General features: G+C 35.8%; 1 protein-coding gene across 1 annotated transcript; it reads left to right on the forward strand.

The window, feature by feature from the left end:
- The first annotated feature begins 317 nt into the window (after positions 1 to 317).
- On the forward strand, positions 318 to 12,200 carry PNRC2 (proline rich nuclear receptor coactivator 2). The gene is made up of 3 exons (XM_053707173.1): positions 318 to 520; positions 7,844 to 8,033; positions 8,989 to 12,200. Exon 3 carries the CDS (start codon positions 9,007 to 9,009, stop codon positions 9,412 to 9,414), a length of 408 nt encoding a protein of 135 aa, XP_053563148.1. The 5' UTR covers positions 318 to 520; positions 7,844 to 8,033; positions 8,989 to 9,006; the 3' UTR covers positions 9,415 to 12,200.
- The last annotated feature ends 208 nt before the right edge of the window (positions 12,201 to 12,408 follow it).

The following is a 12,408-nucleotide window of genomic DNA, read 5'->3' on the forward strand; positions in this document are numbered from 1 at the left end:
CGCCTAAACTACCTTTTTAATCGAAAACACGAAATGCGTATTTGTTTACACGCACAAGAGACATCTGATTTTATGAGACAGGATACTGCAACCATTCAGTAACTTCTTTTGTACTGACATTATTTTGCTTTATCGCCCTTCCCCCAGTACAATAACAAGCAGCAAAGAGATGGAAACAGGAGGAGTGGAAAACACCCGAGCAGAAGTCTGACTCCGCACTGCAACAGGCTACTGGCACTCTACGCGCCTTCCCATAGGCTGCTACATGAGCTCCCCTCGGTCCTATTGGGTATGACGAATTGGGGCGGTGTGAATGATCCATTTTGTGAAGGAGCCGGAAAGGTCGTGTTGTGAGTCGAGTTGAGCAGAGGAGAAGAAGGCTACTTTGTGAATCTGAGGCAGATATATTTTCTGTTGGCAAGTTTGTGAGGTTTAGTCGTTATTGCTGACTTTTGTACAGTTTTCGTAAGTGTCCCCTGCTTGTGGAAAAGGGGAGTCGGCTCAGTGGAAGGAAGTCTCGGTAAGTTGTTCTTATTATGTTCAACAGCGCCTCCCTCTCGCCGCCATGTTCGCTCAGTTTCCTTTCTCTTTGTTTGTGTCGCACTGAAGTTCCTACCTCTGGTTTCTACATTCTTTCTCTTCAAATGAGTTTATAAATGACAAATAAAAGCGCACATTTTTTTTTCTTTCGAATGTTTGTTTACTTAACCAATTTTTAACTTAATTAATAGAACTTCATTTTTTTCTCTCTGGCTTTGTTTATACACTTTGTTTTCGTAGTATCCCCCATCTGCTCTCTTGGTTTCCCTTATAGAATATGTGTGACCAAACATAACATTGATTTGTAAATATGAAAAAAAATATAGTTTTCAGTTTATTAAAAGTATAAGTAATATAAATAGTTTTCATTACTCATTATTATACCATGGCAAGTATTTGTGGTACTGTATCTAATTTTTTTCCCCCAAAATATATTTTAAAGTCGTCTTCTAAAGTGAAATATTTGCTAAATATTTATTTGTTGCTCATTCTGATTTCAACAATGTTTTATAAATGATTATGGCTATATGTAAAACCAACGAAAAATTAAAGGGACACTGTACCCAAAATTTATTTCGTGATTCAGATTGAGCATGAAATTTTAAGCAACTTTCTAATTTACTCTTATCAGATTTTCTTCATTCTCTTGGTATCTTTATTTGAAATGTAAGTTTAGATGCCGGCCCATTTTTGGTGAACAACCTGGGTTGTCCTTGCTGATTGGTGGATAAATTCATCCACCAATAAAAAAAAAAGTGCTGTCCAGAGTACTGAAAGAAAAAAAGCTTGGATGCCTTCTTTTTCAAATAATGATAGCAAGAGAATGAAGAAAAATTGATAATAGGAGTTAATTAGAAAGTTGCTTAAAATTGCATGCTCTATCTGAATTACAAAAGAAAAAATTTGGGTACAGTGTCCCTTTAAGTGATCACTTAAATTCCCTTTGTCCCGGAAATAATACTTCCAACTAAACTGTTCTCTCTGTCCTGTCGACATGGTGTTGACACTTTTGCATCCTCCTGCTCGATTTGTCTTTTAATCTGGGCTGCATATCTTATCCTAAATAGTTATAATAGTTATTTATAAACGGAGTGTAGGATTATTCCACGACGTTACAGTAGTAGGACTGATATAAAAAAAAATATATATATATATATATATATATATATATATATATATATATATATATATATTTTCTCAAATGACAATCCGTTAATAATTTCATCGAATGTTAAGTTGTCATTTGGGAGAACCAAAACACATCAAGTAAGACTTTTTTTGTTTGTGGGGGTGTGTCTGTCTGCTAGTTGTGTACTTCTCCAATAAGTAATCTGAAATTCCAGAATTCTGAATACAAACTTTTATTGATTAAAAAAAAAAATTCCCCCAATTAACCCCTTAATGACCACAGCACTTTTCCATTTTCTGTCCGTTTGGGACCAAGGCTATTTTTACATTTCTGCGGTGTTCGTATTTAGCTGTAATTTTCCTCTTACTCCTTTACTGTACCCACACATATTATATACTGTTTTTCTCGCCATTAAATGGACTTTCAAAAGACTATTATTTTCATCATATCTTATAATTTACTATAAAAAAAAATATTATAAAATCAGGAAAAAATGGAAAAAAACACACTTTCTAACTTTGACCACCAAAATCTGTTACACATCTACAACCACCAAAAAACACCCATGCTAAATAGTTTCTACATTTTGTCCTGAGTTTAGAAATACCCACTTTGCTATTTCCAAACCACTTTTTTTTCCCCCAAAATTAGTGCTAGTTACATTGGGACACTGATATCTTTCAGGAATCCCTGAATATCCATTGACATGTGTGTGTGTGTATATATATATATATATATATATATATATATATATATATATATATATATATATATATATATATATATATATATATATATATATATATATATATATATATATATATATATATATATATATATATATATATATTTTTTAGAAGACATCCCAAAGTATTGATCTATGCCAATTTTGGTATATTTCATGCCACCATTTCACCGCCAAATGAGATCAAATAAAAAAAAAATTGTTCACTTTTTCACAATTTTTTTTCAACTTTAGGTTTCTCACGGAAATTATTTGCAAACAACTTGTGCAATTGTAGCACAAATGGTTGTAAATGCTTCTCTGGGATCCCCTTTGTTCATAAATAGCAGACATATATGGCTTTGGCATTTTTTTTTTTTTTTGTGGTAATTAGGCCGCTAAATGCCACTGCTCACCACACGTGTATTATGCCCAGCAGTGGAGGGGTTAATTAGGGAGCTTCTAGGGTTAATTTTAGCTTTAGTTTAGTGTAGTAGACAACCCCAAGAATTGATCTAGGCCCATCTTGGTATATTTCATGCCACAATTTCCCCACCAAAAGCGAAGAAAAGAAAAAAATCACTTCAATATTTTTTTTTATTATTTTTTTATTTTTTTACCCAACTTTTATTATTCTTTTTCTGTAGTGTAGCCGTTCCCACCCGCATCCAACCCTTCCGCCCGGCGATCCCACCCCCTCAACGTCACATGGCCCATCGATGGCCGCCCGCCTCCCACATAAGCTCCCACCCACCAGTGATACCGGCCATCAATGTCCGGTGCAGAGAGGGCCATAGAGTGGCTCTCTCTGCTTCGGATGGCTAAGGGGGTTTATTGCAGGATGCCTCGATATCGAGGCATCACTGCAATAACCGGAATGAGGCTGGAAGCGAGCAGGATCGCTTCCAGCTGCTTTCCAGACCAAGGACGTACGCCATATGTCCTCGGTCATTAACTATTTTTTTTGAGGACGTATGGCGTACGTCCTTGGTCGTTAAAGGGACACTGAACCCTTGTGGTTCAGATAGAGAATGCAATTTTAAGCAACTTTCTAATTTACTCCTATTAATTTTTCTTCGTTCTCTTGCTATCTTTATTTTTTTTTTTTTAAAAAAGGCATCTAAGTTTTTTTTTTTTTTTTTTTTTTTTTTTTTTTTTTTTTTTGTTTCAGGACTCTAGAAAGCCCTTTTTTATTGGTGGATGAATTTATCAACCCGACAGGACAACCCAGGTTGTTCACCAAAAATGGGCTGGTATCTAAACTTACATTCTTGCATTTCAAATAAAGATACCAAGAGATTGAAGAACATTTTATAATAGGAGTAAATTAGAAAGTTGCTTAAAATTTCATGCTCTATCTGAACCACAAAAGAAAAAAATTGGGTTCAGTGTCCCTTTAAGCCACAGACTTTGTATTGAGCTTTAGTTTCCAAATATAAGATAAGGAATCGGGTGTACACAGTGATAAAAATATATTAACCCATTTTAATAGGTTGTAGTTCCAAAGCACCAAACTAGCAGTTTCGTATTCAGAATTCTGAAATTGCAAATTATTATTATTATTTTTTTATACGCTGCAGCTGCCATTGGTAAGAATTAATTGTAAATTTGTTAAGGGGAAAAGACAAGTTTACAGTACTGTCCCTAAATGGACACTGAACTTTTTTTTTTTTCTTCTTCTTCATGATTCAGATACAGCATGACCTTTTTAAGCAATTTTTAATTTGCTCCTATTAAATTTTCTTCATTCTCTTGGTATCTTTATTTGAAATGTAAGTTTAGATGCCGGCCCATTTTTGGTGAACAACATGTGGTTGTTCTTGCTGATTGGTGGATAAATTCATTTCCCAATAAAAAAAATGCTGTCCAGAGTTCTGAACCAAAAAAGCTTAGATGCATTCTTTTTTTAAATAAAGATAGTAAGAGAACAAAGAAATTGATAAAGGAGTAAATTAGAAAGTTGCTTAAAATGGCATGCTCTATATGAATCATGAAAAAATTTGGGTTCAGTGTCCCTTTAAGGCTTTTAGGGACTCTTGAATGTATAATTCCCAGTACATTTGTTAGGTGTTAAGTCTGTCTACACCAAAATTATTGTTTTAAAAAGATTAACACCTTTACTACCTATTCCCCAGCTTTGCATAACCATCATTGTTATATTAATATACTTTTTATAACCATTTAAAGTGATATTACAGCCAAAATTGGAAACTACATGGATGCATTTCGGTATTGAACAGCAGTAATCTTGTAATATACATGCATTAGCAAAAATGCTTTTAATAAAGGCTACAGCTGTTTCAAAGGGGTATTTAAGTACAGATGAAACTCGAAAAATTTGAATATTGTGCAAAAGTTAATTTATTTCACTAATGCAACTTAAAAGGTGAAACTAATATATGAGACTCATTACATGAAAAGCAAGATAGTTCAAGTCGTGATTTGTCATAATTGTGATGATTATGGCTTGCAGCTCATAAAAACCCCAAATCCACAATCTCAGAAAATTAGAATATTACATGCAATCAATAAAACAAGGATTGTACATACCTGTAGAACAATATCAGACCTCTGAAATGTATAAGCATGCATACTGTATGTACTTGTTCTGGGCCCCTTTTGCAGCAATTACTGCAACAATGCGGCGTGGCATGGAAGCTATCAGCCTGTGGCACTGCTGAGGTGTTATGGAAGACCAGGATGCTTCAATAGCGGCCTTTAGCTTTTCTGCATTGTTCGGTCTCATGTCTCATCATTCTCTTGGCAATGCCCCATAGATTCTCTATAGGGTTCAGGTCAGGCGAGTTTGCTGGCCAATCAAGCACAGTAATCCCACAGTAATTGAACCAACTTTTGGCAGTGTGGGCAGGTGCCAAGTCCTGCTGGAAAATTAAGTCAGCATCCCCATAGAGCTAGTCTGCGGAAGGAAGCATGAAGTGCTCCAAAATCTCCTGGTAGATGGCTGCGTTGACCCTGGACTTAATGAAGCACAGTGGCCCAACACCAGCAGATGAAATGGCTCCCCAAATCAACACAGACTGTGGAAACTTCACACTGGACTTCAAGCATCTTGCAGTGTGTGCCTCTCCATTCTTCCTTCATACTCTGGGTCCTTGGTTTCCAAATGAGATGCAAAATTTGCTCTCATCAGGAAAGATGACTTTGGACCACTGAGCAACAGACCAGGTCTGTTTTTCTTTAGCCCAGGTAAGACGCTTCTGACGTTTTTTTTGTTCAGAAATGGCTTGACAAGAGGAATACGACATTTTGAAGCCCATGTCCAGGATCCGTCTGCGTATGGTGGCTCTTGTGAAAGCCCACAACACTTTTGAATGACCTTTTCCTGACAATCCTCTCCAGGCTGTGGTCATCACTGCTGCTTGTGCACCTTTTTTCTTCCACACTTTTCCCTTCCACATAACTTTCTATTAATGTGCTTTGATACAGCACTTTGGGAACATCCAACTTCTTTTGCAATTACCTTATGGAGGGTGTCAATGATGGTTTTCTGCTCAACGGTCAGCAGTCTTTCCCATGATTGTGATTCCTACTGAACCAGACTGAGAGACCATTTAAAGGCTAAGGAACCCTTTGCAGGTGTTATGGCTTAATTAGCTTATTAGAGTGGGACACTTTGAGCCTAAAATATTGCACCTTTTTACAATATTTTAATTTTCTGAGATTGTGGATTTGGGGTTTTCATGAGCTGTAAGCCATAATCATCACAATTATGACAAATCACGGCTTGAACTATCTTGCTTTGCATGTAATGAGTCTCTCATATATTAGTTTCACCCTTTAAGTTGCATTAGTGAAATAAATTAACTTTTGCTCAATATTCTAATTTTTCGAATTTCACCTGTATGCACTGTGTACCACACTTGCTCAGAGAGCCTAAGGAGCTTGTAGCATCTGGTAATGACTCAATTTGTTAATTGCTGACATGATACAATCCCCAGTGATCTGAGCAGCTGCAGTATTTAAAATGTGGGTGCAGTGACAATATCTATGCTTCACATGCACGTGCAGAGAAAAATGTTAACACTAAAACAGTGCTAACTTTTACTAGAAGCATTTTTGCTAATGCATGTATATTGCAAATATGTTTCTATTCAAATATGTAATTAATCTGTGTATTTAAATTGACTGGAATGTCCCTTTAAGCCTCTAAAATTCTGCCTGGTTTTTAAGCCACTTCAGACAGCCTCTTATCACATGCTTTTTCATTAGCTTTTCACAAGAGACTAATTCATGTGTGGCATATAGATAACATTGGGCTCACTCCTGTGAAGTTGTACAGGACAAAGCACTACTTGGCTAAAATGCAAGTCAATAAATAATAAATACCCCTGTAAAAGGTGTCTGTCAGAAGAGGCTTAGATACAAGGTAATTACAGAGGTATAGTAACCATGTTGGGGGGGAAACAAGTATATAACCGTGTTGGCTTTGCAAAACTGGAATATGGGCAGTAGATTATCTATTTTATATATATATATCCTATATTATAAAAGACAAGAGTTTGTCTGAAGCCGTCATGCGCAGTTCAGACAAACTCTTGCAGCTGATCGCACGCGCACCCACCCGGCAGCAGCGCGAGGACCCGGCAGCACAGCTGATCAGTGAAAGAAAGCAGCGCAAGGACCGGCAATTGAAGGCGCGCACAGGAGAGAGAGAGAATGAATAACACATAACACAACACGGCCCGTGTTAACGGGCTTTAGGACTAGTATTATATATTCTACTCATATTTTTTTTTTCTATAAAAAAAATTGAGTGTCCCTTTTTTAAAGGAATCCCTTTAGTCTCTCAAGCAAAATAATTACACAAACCAGTGATGTCCTGGAAATGTCAATTATAGGAATTAAAGGGATACTAAATTTTTTTTTTTTTTCTGTCATGATTCAGAGCATGCAACTTTCTTAATTTTACCCATATTTTTTCCCTTCTCTTGGTATCTTTCTTTGAAAAGGCATGAATGTGAGCTTAGGATTTGATTTTTTTTTTTTTTTTTTTTTGTTCAGCACTCACCTGGGTACCCCTTGATTATTGGTGGCTAAATGTAACCACCAATAGGCAAGAGCTATCCATGGTGCTGAACCCAAAAAATGGACCGGATCCTAAGCTTTCATTCCTGTCTTTATAAAGATACCTAGATAACATAGAACTTAATAGGAGTGAATTAGAAATGCTTAAAATTGCATGCTCTATCTGAATCGTAAAAGAAAAAAAATTGGGGTTTAGCATCCCTTTAATCAGGGAGAATTGTCTGGCACGAAAGTTTTTGCCAAGTTTAGACATCTGAATTGAGAACAAACGTGGACGTTACCTTCTGTGATGACATGCATATAGAAAAGTATGTAATACTTACATTAACTTACTAGGTTTCTACTATGTTAATAGTATGTATGACCTATAAACTTTTCTTACCTATTACTTTTTTTTTTTATAGCTGTGCGGACTTCTCATTCTGCCTGCCTTCTGCCTAGACCCCAGGGGGTTTCCATGTTGGATCTGGAACTTCATCGGCTCATGCAAAGGCAAACTGGTAGATTAAAGAAGGGATCACAGAGAGAACGGGACTTGCTACTTTGTAGACCTGGAAAGGGTGAAACAATACAGTCTGAAGGATCAGCTAAAAGGTAGGCATTGCCTATGTATATGTTCATATGATTACCAATGCAAAATGGGTTTGCACTTTCTTTTTTTCTTTTTTTGTATCCAATAAATAGTTTTTAATATAACTATATATTCAGGGCTCAACATTTCCACTAGCCCACTAGCTTTTGGCAAGTGGAAATTTAATGGTGGCGAGTAAAAGTTATAAAAGAATATGGAATCTGATGTCTGGTAACATGTTGTAAGTAGCAAAGTTGGCACATTGTATTTGCAGAATGTACATTCCTATTGCAGTACTTACAAACACACATTGTGTCTATGTGCTAAAACTATTATCTTAAGGGATATTATATAGCCATGAAAGTGCAAGAAAATGTTATTCCGCTCGGACTGTAGGGACCCCATTAGTACTTAAACTATTACTTCTGAGTGGGTAGCACTTTCTTTTTTTTTTTTATTTTTTTTTATTTTATATGAAGCACAATCCGAAATAATAAAGTACAATTTTAATAACTGGCTTCTAGGATTTGTTTGTATTTTGAATGCATGCTAATGTTACTGGATCATAGTCACTCACTAGTAACCCAATCTTGCTATAATATAAATGTACTGAAAATGACCTTTATAAACGAGCCTTGAGGGCCAGAATTGTGCTCAACTAATGTCCAAGTCACAGGTCCATCTAAAGCAGGGATGGGGTACCTTGGCACTCCTGATGTTTCAGAACTACATTACCCATGGTGCTTAGGCACTCTGAAGTCCAGTTGAGTTTCATGGGAAATATAGTTCTGAAACATCTGGAGGGCTAAGGTTCCACATACCCGAGTAGGCTTCCAGTTCTGGACAAGGTTTTGAGTTTTTCCTCAGGATCTCAACATTTAACATGATTCCCCTATTATATTTTAAAATTAATTTTACATTTTTCTCTGTAAATTTTAAGCTTTTTTTTTTTTTTTTTTTTTTTTTTTTTTTTTATAGGTGACATACAAGTTGAAGATGGGTGGAGGTGAAAGATTTAACATTCCTGTTCACCAGCAAAGAAATAACATTGGCAAGCAGAATAATAGACAGATGTTTTTAGAACGTAACAATCAGAAGATCTTGTCTCACACAAAGAAGGACAGGGGGCATGGCTCATCTGGTGTGTCATGGCAGGCCATGCAGAATGGAGCAAATAACAATAACCGCTCAGCTAACCAGAATAGGGGTTCCGGATTTACAGGATCCAAGAACCTCTTCAATTGTCAAGCCAACCAGAACTACGCTGGAGCCAAATTCAGTGAACCACCATCACCAAGTGTTCTTCCCAAACCGCCAAGCCACTGGGTTCTGCTGTCATTCAGTCCCGCTGAGAAAGAATTGATGTCCTTCCAGCTCAAAACCTTACTGAAGGTACAGGCTTGACCTGACCACACAAATTAAGATGCCACCAACATGACAATTACAGGGTTTCAAGTTCAAGGCTGCCCATCTCTGTAGTCTTAATGTATCTGAACTTGCACTAATTTCGACATATCGTGGGTTTATTTTGTTATAGTTGAAGCTGTTCAGGAGTTAAAATTTACGCTTGGGACAACCCTCCATGATCACAACCTGTAGCTGAAGCACTTTTCATCACAGCATTGCTTGTGCACATCACACTGAATTTCTCTTGCTCCTTTACATCAAATGACCAAATTAGGTCTATACTATGTTTTGCACTTGAAAGACAGAAGGTGGAATACCTTTTTTTGTTTTAAAGCTAGTAAATATTTGTAAATGGAGCACCTCTTAACCAACCTCGCAAGTGCTTTATGATATTGTGTGTGTATATATTTTTTTATTTCAAATCTTGTTGTGTTAAAGCTCTTAGTTCAAATGCCCATCATTTCTATTAGTCATCCAAATTTTGGTATGTTTTAAGCAATGAAGCAAATCAAACTTTGTTGTTCTCCTGTTTAGTAGCTAAACTCCTGCCATATAATACTGTAGTACTATTTCCAGCCAACTTGTACAGGTTACAGTTAGTCCAGCTATTTATCTAAACCACGGGTTAACAGCTTACCAGACCTTAAAGGGACATTGAATACTATAAATTATTTGTCCCACATTCTTCTCTAAAGCAACAAAAAGCATAATCTGTAACGTATTCATAATGCTGCAAGTTGCTTGCACCAGCTCCTTGATTTGCAGGTTACCTATTTTGCTTCTTGGCCTGACTAGGAGTGTGGGACAAAGTATGATTTTACTTCAAAAGCTAGATGGTTTTTTTATGTCTTCTTAACCACTAGCATTCCAGGTTTTAAATGATTCTTTTTTTCAGAAATGGCCTTTTTATGGCCGATTTTGTTATCTTGTAGAATTGATATAGTGGAAATGTGGATTGTTTGTGGGCAGTAATTACTGGAGTTGATCAGTATACTAGTACAGGGGTTCAAACATTATTTTTTTTTTTTTTTTAAAATATAGAAGCTATTACAAATACTAGGGGGGGAGGTGGAGATTTTTTTTTTTTTTATATAGGTAGATGTGTGGAAGTATTAAAAATGTTGGGAACCCCTGTGCTGGTAAACTGAAAAACACCCAGTCACTGGATACAATTGTAATGGTTAAGACGCACATAGACAGAAGGAACTAATTTTATGCTGATTTTTCAGCTTCAAAGTAGTAACTTTTTACACCCCAACCCGCCACTCCATCAGATCTTGCTGATATTTCTTGCGTCTTTGTATTTATGTGCCAATGGCCAAACATATTTGCACTGCCAGTGACTGCCAAAACGATGGTAAATTTAAGTTTAACAGTCATTAAATATGGCTGTCTGGCTTTATTCCTCAACCCCTTTGCCTATATATTTAATGCTCTTAAATTTTGAGAATGTAAGCTAACCTGTCGTAGTGGCACTGCTACAGTACCTTATTTGCATAACAGCGTAACCTTCAACTTGGCACCCTGTGATTGTCTTCAAACATTGGCGTTCTCAACCCTGGTCTTAAAATAATGGAAGAAGCCTTATTGTAACGTTATCCATGCATAAACATGGGTGTCTTTAACAAAACTGCTTCCATCTTTGTTTTTTTTTTACAATTTTTTTTCTTTGAGCTAATGGTTTGAATTGTCCAATCAGCATTCTCCCTATATGACACTTTGTTGTAGCTAGTGTCCCGATTTGAAGAATAGTTCAAACCTTTAGCTTTAATATGCATCATTGAAGACCAGAGTTGTGAATCGCTGTTTAAATCAAATTCAAACAACTAAGACTCGTGTAAATACATGTAAAAGTTGTAGAATATGTAAATGAACGCAGGGTAACCTGCAGAATAAAGTATTTTTTAGTATAAAACTTCTGAATGTAGTCATGCAGAAGTCGTGACTTTGAATAACTAATATTTTCTTTAAAGAAAACACAAGCTTGTGTAGCCTTTGCACAAAGTGCCAGTATAAATATGTACACGTTCTCGTGTTATGAGTTGTAAAACTGGTACTACAGTGGGATTGGTGCAAATTAAGGATTTTATATAAACAAAAAAAAAACTTAAAAAAAATATATTAAATATTGCTGCTTATACCTTCTTTTGAAGGAACACATTTTCATGTATAAATAGATGTTTTTTTATGATTTTACTGTCTGAGTATTCCCACTGCTCAGACAGTATAATTATGTACATAGACATTTGTTTGTGTTTTTGTTTTTCTCCCCACACTTATTTGAAACACTTTTCACTTGATATGAAGTGAAGTTATGTTGCACTGCTGGAACATTCATTCCATTGTCAATCTCCAACACTTCAATCGTGTTTACATCTGCAAAAGGGGACTTTTTTTTTTTTTTTTTTTTTTAAATGTGAGACCGCTTTGAATGCTACTTCCAACATCCTTACCTCTACTGCACTGGATTTCTGTTGTGAAACTGGACATTCCTTTGAGTTGTCTCAATCCCTTTTGCCATCAAGTCTTTGGATGAACAATTTATTAATGTTTTGAGACGGAGCATGAGAGCGTCATACAATCAGTATTTTATTTTGCTTTTAAAAAAAGTGTTTGTACTATACATGAATTTTGTTTTTTTCTTAGTTGGATTAAACATGTGTTTTTACATGAAATGCAGCCTAAACTAGGTTTGGCTTCTAAAGTTGTTTAAAAAGTAATCAATTGCTGTCAGTCTGTCACATTCATGCTTTTGTTATACAATGTTAAGAATGCAGAGGCAACTCAGTTAGTTTTGTTTTTTTTCTCAAAGCTGCACACCACCTCCCCCCTTTTTTTTTTTTTATTGATATATTTTTTTTTTTCTTTAATTTTCCTTTTGCGCAATGCCTTTGGAAAAGTATATTTTATATATCTATCTCTATCCCGAATACTGCAGTGCTGTATTCTTCCTTTTTTTTTTTTTTTTTTTTTTTTTCTTTCTGTTCATTT

Source organism: Bombina bombina, chromosome 3 (genome assembly GCF_027579735.1).
Source record: "Bombina bombina isolate aBomBom1 chromosome 3, aBomBom1.pri, whole genome shotgun sequence".
NCBI classification, from domain to species: domain Eukaryota; kingdom Metazoa; phylum Chordata; class Amphibia; order Anura; family Bombinatoridae; genus Bombina; species Bombina bombina.

Coding starts and splice junctions, on each gene's coding strand:
- PNRC2 (XM_053707173.1), top strand. CDS start 9,007: ATGGGTGGAGGTGAAAGATTTAACATTCCTGTTCACCAGCAAAGAAAT.